An 8,272-nucleotide genomic window follows, 5' to 3' on the forward strand; every position below is an offset into this window, starting at 1 on the left:
TGGAGATCGTAGGGGATGGCAAGTATGGAGCCAGAGACGCTGAGTCCAAGATGTGGAATGGGATGGTGGGCGAGCTCGTTTATGGGGTTAGTAACCATCTCATGAACACACTGGGCAACTCACTAGGCTCTGAGACAGGATAAATGTGTTAATTGTACAGTCTCAGTCAACACAGCTGTCCATGGAATTTGTCCAATAGCAAGGACAAATTTTTAATGCAACCACTTTCGGTTTATATACTGTAGTAGCAGTAACCAAAATGTTGCAGATGTGGTACAGTATCTGTTGTTTATACAACGGGTGGGTCTAATCCTGAATGCTGATTGGTTAGAACCGCATTTCAGCCGGTGTCTATTCCACAAGTTACTACCGGCTAAATCTATGACGGTAAAATGCCTATTTACTCTGTTCCATCTGACTGTGCAATTCACTGTTTCATTAGCCCAGCCAGGCAATTTATAAACTTCATCTTCACTATAAAAAGCATCTAGACATTATTTCACATTTCTTTTAGACTAACATGTAGTTTTCCAAGTACACACCATCTTTTATCTCAACCTTCACTCTAGCCTTTCCCCCAGTCAATATTCAAGATTCAATATTCATACAGACATGACTTTAAGCCTTAATCCTAACATAACAAATGTATGCAAAAGACGTGTGCAATGATTTCGTTAGTGGATGTGTGTCACATACTAAATACGTAAAAGCAAATTCAATGTGGCCTTTAGTATAAATACTGTTTCCGTTGTGTTATTTTATAAGTCTGGAGCATTTACAGATCTACATTGTACATTCCTTTGCAACTGTAGCCAAAGGACATGCTGCAGCGCAGTTTATTTCATTCCAATATTATGTAGGTTTGACACACATTCTTTGTGATAACAATAACATTGCGTTGGAGAAGTATTTCACAGCTTTACTTCAGAAAGGACGCAGCGTGTCCCTACAAGTTCTAAAATATATTCGGACAAAGGACTATACCTCTCACTTTACAAATCCAGCAGCTTCCTCAATGTCAAAACACATAGCCACACAATTCAGATGGGCCTTGATAGGCTGCCAATGTGGAAGTGATAGTGTAACAAATAGTCAAAAGCTGTTGTCTGGTAACCAAAGAATTGGGCAACAGGCAACAGATTGAGAACAGTATCTGGATTTGTATTCCAGGAAGGCTGTTATTGAAACGCCCAGAACTGTCTCTTCTCATATCTTCCTCCATTGTTCCTGTGAATCATGTCAAAACACTATTTCTCTGCCCTCAGGAAGTTGAGATGAAAGATACGCTACTAGTTAGGTCTAGGGTACAGTAGAATGTTTGTTCTGTCCTTACAATGACAGAGGCGCTGGGTGGACTCAACCAAATCAAGTCTCGCTTGGGAGGGTTTTATTTTTTTTCTCTCAGTGTTGTAAGCCTAATATTTCTTGAAAGCGATTCATTATTATTCAGCTTGAAAAGGCTCAGTGTTTATGTAAGCTGGAGAGTGATTTTAGAAAGTTGTCTTATGGGAACAGAGTTTACTATTACTGAGCCGTATGCTAATCCTTGTGATTTACATTCCTTCACATCACCTTAAAGGGGCAATCTGCAGTTGTTACATCCATTTTTTTTAAACTTATGGACCCATTGATTCTTGAATAAAATTGCTTATTGATGCCTCATGAGCTTAGTTCAACTTTTGTACCCCATCAGAACCCAAAATATAAGCTTGTTTTACACCATTATTATAAACAAAGTAAATGTAAACAGACACTATATAGCCTCAAGATATGGTTAAAACTATAATTTTGATGTCGTGGATGGTAAGTCCTTGAATCGACAGCTCTGTCTATGAATTGAAAATGGTTACATTTATTTTTTCTTTATTTAACTAGGCAAGTCAGTTAAGAACAATTTCTTATTTACAATGACTGCCTACACCAGCCAAACCTGGACGACGCTGGGCCAATTGTGCCCCTCCCTATGGGACTCCCAATCACAGCTGGTTGTGATACAGCCTGAATTCAAACCAGGGTTCCTGTAGTGACACCTCTAGCACTGAGATGCAGTGCCTTAGACCACTGAACCAGGGTTTCTGTAGTGACACCTCTAGCACTGAGATGCAGTGACTTAGACCACTGAACCAGGGTTTCTGTAGTGACACCTCTAGCACTGAGATGCAGTGCCTTAGACCACTGAACCAGGGTTTCTCTAGTGACACCTCTAGCACTGAGATGCAGTGCCTTAGACCGCTTCGCCACTCAGGAGCCCTGGTTTCTTTAGCCACATCCCTCAGCTTTTTACCAAAGGAGGGGCTGGGAAAATGCTTTGTTATTGTTGCAATTGCTGATTGCCCCTTTAAGGAAATGCTTTTGTCATATCCACTTGAAGTCTTTATGGATGGAAGGACGAATACAGAGATGGATTTCTGAGTGTAGGGATACTGTTGGAAGGACAAATACAGAGATGGATTTCTGAGTGTAGGGATACTGTTTGAAGGACAAATACAGAGATGGATTTCTGAGTGTAGGGATAATGTTGGTGAATGATACATTGAGGGAGAGCTACATAGATGAACACGTAATTCTCTCCTTGACTCCTAGAAAGCAGACGTAGCAGTAGCCCCGTTGACCATCACCTTGGTGAGAGAGGAGGTGATCGACTTCTCCAAGCCCTTCATGTCCCTGGGCATCTCCATCATGATCAAGAAGCCCACCAAGTCAAAACCTGGAGTCTTCTCCTTCCTCGACCCACTGGCCTACGAGATCTGGATGTGCATCGTGTTTGCCTACATCGGTGTGAGCGTGGTTCTCTTCCTGGTCAGCCGCTTTAGCCCGTACGAGTGGCAGGGGGACGACTCAGAGGGAGAGGAGGGCCAAGAGCAGCAGCAGAGACAGCAGTCGTCCAGTCCTAGGAGAGAGCCAGGACAGTCCCAGTCCCAACCGAGCCAAAACCAGGGCCAAGGACAGGGCCAGTCCCAGTCCCAACCGGGCCAAAACCAGGGCCAAGGACAGGGCCAGAGTCAGAATGAGGGGCACACCAATGAGTTTGGGATATTCAACAGCTTGTGGTTCTCGCTGGGTGCCTTCATGCAGCAGGGCTGTGACATCTCGCCAAGGTAGGCAAACGTTTTTTCGACCCCCACTGTTACCTGTAGTGTTTCAACTAACAACATCCTTTCACACTATAATAGTCTCCCCACAGTGAAGACATGGAAGATGAGTCATCAGCAGAAAGGATACAGAGGCATCCTGCAGAACAGAACAGATCAGATCAGAAGACATCAGAACAGATCATAACAGATCAGAAAAGAACAGAACAGATCAGAACAGCACAGAACAGATCAAAACAGCAGAAAAGATCAGAACAGATCAGAACAGATTTGAACAGATCAGAACAGATTCAGAACAGAACAGAACAGAACAGCAGAAAAGATCAGAACAGAGCAGATCAGAACAGATCAGAACATATTAGAACAGATCAGAACAGATTAGAACAGATCAGAACAGATTCAGAACAGAACAGAACAGAACAGCAGAAAAGATCAGATCAGAACAGATTAGAACAGATCAGAACAGATTAGAACAGATCAGAACAGATTAGAACAGATTAGAACAGATCAGAACAGATCAGAACAGATTAGAACAGATCAGAACAGATTCAGAACAGAACAGCAGAAAAGAACAGATCAGAACAGATTCAGAACAGATCAGAACAGATCAGAACAGATTCAGAACAGATCAGAACAGATTCAGAACAGATTAGAACAGATCAGAACAGATTAGAACAGATTCAGAACAGATCAGAACAGATCAGAACAGATTAGAACAGATCAGAACAGATTCAGAACAGAACAGCAGAAAAGAACAGATCAGAACAGATCAGAACATATTGGAACAGATCAGAACAGATTAGAACAGATCAGAACAGATTCAGAACAGATTAGAACAGATCAGAACAGATCAGAACAGATCAGAACAGATTAGAACAGATCAGAACAGATTCAGAACAGATCAGAACAGATTAGAACAGATCAGAACAGATCAGAACAGATCAGAACAGATTCAGAACAGATCAGAACAAATTCAGAACAGAACAGCAGAAAAGAACAGATCAGAACAGATCAGAACAGATTAGAACAGATCAGAACAGATCAGAACAGATCAGAACAGATTAGAACAGATCAGAACAGATTAGAACAGATCAGAACAGATTAGAACAGATCAGAACAGATTCAGAACAGAACAGCAGAAAAGAACAGATCAGAACAGATCAGAACAGATTAGAACAGATTAGAACAGATCAGAACAGATCAGAACAGATCAGAACAGATTAGAACAGATCAGAACAGAAAAGAACAGATCAGAACAGATCAGAACAGATTAGAACAGATCAGAACAGAAAAGAACAGATCAGAACAGATCAGAACAGATTAGAACAGATCAGAACAGATTAGAACAGATCAGAACAGAACAAGAGCAGAGTGACAGACTGACTAGACTGGGCCTTCAGGAGCCTGTTTTCTTATTACAACCCAAGACAGCAGTCATGGGGTCCAGGCCAGACCCTGGTCAGGGGTTCCCTAGGCCCAAGCCCCAGGGTCCAGTCCAGGCTGCTGTTGGAGGTGTGTGTAGTTGTGCTCTTATCAGGGCAGATGTGGACATCAGCAAAAGCTTCTCAGAGAGGAGAGACAAAGGTATTCCCTAAGATAGGGGTATTTATGGCATACAAAAGAGGGTGTATTTTTCATGTTGATTCTTGGTGAATAGACATGTCAAATTCAAAAGAAGAATTGGAGAAATTAGATGGATTCAGATTCAGTTACGGTTCTTACAAGATTCCAGTGAGTTAAAGTGAAAAGAACCCTTTCGGATGGATAACTTTACATTGTGCCTCCCTGGATCTCGATGAAAGAAAATATATTTTCAGATATATTGGATTGCAGCTGCTTTGGTCGTATGTACTGCAGATCTATGTGTGGTCTTATTCACTGCTCCCTTGCCACATGGCAGGAGTACCATTATCATTATCACAACCCCTTTGTTTCCATCTAACCATACTGTACTGTGTCCTGCGCCCCTCCCTGCCTGCCTGCCTAGCCTGACCCTTTGTTTCCAGCTAACCATACTGTACTGTGTCCTGCGCCCCTCTCTGCCTGCCTGCCTAGCCTGACCCTTTGTTTCCAGCTAACCATACTGTACTGTGTCCTGCGCCCCTCTCTGCCTGCCTGCCTAGCCTGACCCTTTGTTTCCAGCTAACCATACTGTACTGTGTCCTGCGCCCCTCCCTGCCTGCCTGCCTGCCTAGCCTGACCCTTTGTTTCCATCTAACCATACTGTACTGTGTCCTGCGCCCCTCCCTGCCTGCCTGCCAAGCCTGACCCTTTGTTTCCAGCTAACCATACTGTACTGAGTCCTGCGCCCCTCCCTGCCTGCCTGCCAAGCCTGACCCTTTGTTTCCAGCTAACCATACTGTACTGTGTCCTGCGCCCCTCCCTGCCTGCCTGCCTAGCCTGACCCTTTGTTTCCATCTAACCATACTGTACTGTGTCCTGCGCCCCTCCCTGCCTGCCTGCCAAGCCTGACCCTTTGTTTCCAGCTAACCATACTGTACTGAGTCCTGCGCCCCTCCCTGCCTGCCTGCCAAGCCTGACCCTTTGTTTCCAGCTAACCATACTGTACTGTGTCCTGCGCCCCTCCCTGCCTGCCTGCCTAGCCTGACCCTTTGTTTCCATCTAACCATACTGTACTGTGTCCTGCGCCCCTCCCTGCCTGCCTGCCAAGCCTGACCCTTTGTTTCCAGCTAACCATACTGTACTGAGTCCTGCGCCCCTCCCTGCCTGCCTGCCAAGCCTGACCCTTTGTTTCCAGCTAACCATACTGTACTGTGTCCTGCGCCCCTCCCTGCCTGCCTGCCTAGCCTGACCCTTTGTTTCCATCTAACCATACTGTACTGTGTCCTGCGCCCCTCCCTGCCTGCCTGCCAAGCCTGACCCTTTGTTTCCAGCTAACCATACTGTACTGAGTCCTGCGCCCCTCCCTGCCTGCCTGCCAAGCCTGACCCTTTGTTTCCAGCTAACCATACTGTACTGAGTCCTGCGCCCCTCCCTGCCTGCCTGCCTAGCCTGACCCTTTGTTTCCATCTAACCATACTGTACTGTGTCCTGCGCCCCTCCCTGCCTGCCTGCCAAGCCTGACCCTTTGTTTCCAGCTAACCATACTGTACTGAGTCCTGCGCCCCTCCCTGCCTGCCTGCCAAGCCTGACCCTTTGTTTCCAGCTAACCATACTGTACTGTGTCCTGCGCCCCTCCCTGCCTGCCTGCCAAGCCTGACCCTTTGTTTCCAGCTAACCATACTGTACTGAGTCCTGCGCCCCTCCCTGCCTGCCTGCCAAGCCTGACCCTTTGTTTCCAGCTAACCATACTGTACTGAGTCCTGCGCCCCTCCCTGCCTGCCTGCCTAGCCTGACCCACTCCTGGCCCTTTGTTTCCAGCTAACCATACTGTACTGTGTCCTGCGCCCCTCCCTGCCTGCCTGCCAAGCCTGACCCTTTGTTTCCAGCTAACCATACTGTACTGTGTCCTGCGCCCCTCCCTGCCTGCCTGCCAAGCCTGACCCTTTGTTTCCAGCTAACCATACTTTACTGAGTCCTGCGCCCCTCCCTGCCTGCCTGCCTAGCCTGACCCACTCCTGGCCCTTTGTTTCCAGCTAACCATACTGTACTGTGTCCTGCGCCCCTCCCTGCCTGCCTGCCTAGCCTGACCCTTTGTTTCCAGCTAACCATACTGTACTGTGTCCTGCGCCCCTCCCTGCCTGCCTGCCTGCTTAGCCCGACACACTCCTGGCCCTTTGTTTCCAGCTAACCATACTGTACTGTGTCCTGCGCCCCTCCCTGCCTGCCTGCCTGCCTAGCCTGACCCACTCCTGGCCCTTTGTTTCCAGCTAACCATACTGTACTGTGTCCTGCGCCCCTCTCTGCCTGCCTGCCTGCCTAGCCTGACCCTTTGTTTTCAGCTAACCATACTGTACTGTGTCCTGCGCCCCTCTCTGCCTGCCTGCCTGCCTAGCCTGACCCTTTGTTTCCAGCTAACCATACTGTACTGTGTCCTGCGCCCCTCCCTGCCTGCCTGCCTAGCCTGACCCTTTGTTTCCATCTAACCATACTGTACTGTGTCCTGCGCCCCTCTCTGCCTGCCTGCCTAGCCTGACCCTTTGTTTCCAGCTAACCATACTGTACTGTGTCCTGCGCCCCTCTCTGCCTGCCTGCCTGCCTAGCCTTACCCACACCTGGCCCTTTGTTTCCAGCTAACCATACTGTACTGTGTATATTATTATTATTATTATTATTGTATATTATTATATTATCAATGTATTCCTTCATAAAGTCATGTGGGGATTCATTACCAGATCATTAGTTCAGGTCAATCTGGTGACATTCCTCCATTCCCACTGCCTCCTCCTCCTCATTATAAAGTAAGGCCCCTGGGCGCTTGGCTTGCTCTAATTGCTGGCTCCTCAGTCACTGCCTGACATTTAGGTGGACATGTGTATCCTTCTGCTTTGAGGGAACTAATGAGTTCAAATTACATTACATTTGCAGAAAGCTGCCTAATGGGCCCAAATTAGATTACATTTGCAGAAAGCTGCCTGTGACAGATGTTGTTTTCTCGGTCACAATTTAACCCAGACAGAATTTTTAATCTTCAGGAGAAGAACTCTTTAGCGCTGGCCGTTCCAAGGACAATCCAAGTCTTACTTTGTCTTAGTTTGTGCTGTAAAAGCTTTTCTCTGTCCCCCTATAGTAACCAACGAGGCACAGTCGTGAACTGCAGATGGTTGATTCCTCTAAATGAAATCATTACAAAGACTTTGATCTTATATCTTCTCTTGTCTTCTCTTCTCTTGTCTTCTCTGCAGTTTTCTGTTTTAACACATCGGTTTCCCCTCTCCTCAGTTGACTTGGGAGCAGTCTCTCTCTCTCTCTCTCTCTCTCTCTCTCCTCTCTCTTCTCTCGGGCGTGACAAGGCAGTGAGAAAGTGTCAATACCGCCTCCCTCCATCCCTCCATGCTCCTCCAGCCTACCTCCATCCTCCCTCCCTCATGCCCCTCCCTCCCTCCATGCTCCCTCCATTGCATCCCTCCCTCAATGCTCCCTCACTCCATCTTCCCTCCATCCCTCCATGCACTCCCCTCCATGCCTCACTCCACCACCTCCCTCATGCCGTCCCTCAATCCACATCCCCCGACGGTCCCTCCTCCCCCCCCCTCCACGCCTCCATCCACACCTCCCTC

General features: G+C 47.1%; 1 protein-coding gene across 5 annotated transcripts in view; it reads left to right on the plus strand.

Annotated features, from left to right (window-relative positions):
• The window catches only part of LOC115153917 (glutamate receptor 1), a 93,621-nt gene that overhangs the window by 70,242 nt on the left and 15,107 nt on the right, over window positions 1–8,272 (plus strand). For all 5 annotated transcript variants that reach the window (XR_003867790.1, XM_029699594.1, XM_029699592.1 and 2 more), the window contains 2 exons: window positions 1–86; window positions 2,584–3,098. The exon at window positions 1–86 is cut by the window's left edge and continues 121 nt beyond it. Coding sequence is in view for 4 of the 5 variants with exons in the window: in XM_029699594.1 (XP_029555454.1) it covers window positions 1–86; window positions 2,584–3,098 (601 nt within the window). In the remaining variant the exon portion in view is untranslated. The remainder of the gene's footprint in view (window positions 87–2,583; window positions 3,099–8,272) is intronic.

The sequence above is a fragment of the Salmo trutta genome, chromosome 19 (assembly GCF_901001165.1).
Source record: "Salmo trutta chromosome 19, fSalTru1.1, whole genome shotgun sequence".
NCBI lineage: Eukaryota > Metazoa > Chordata > Actinopteri > Salmoniformes > Salmonidae > Salmo > Salmo trutta.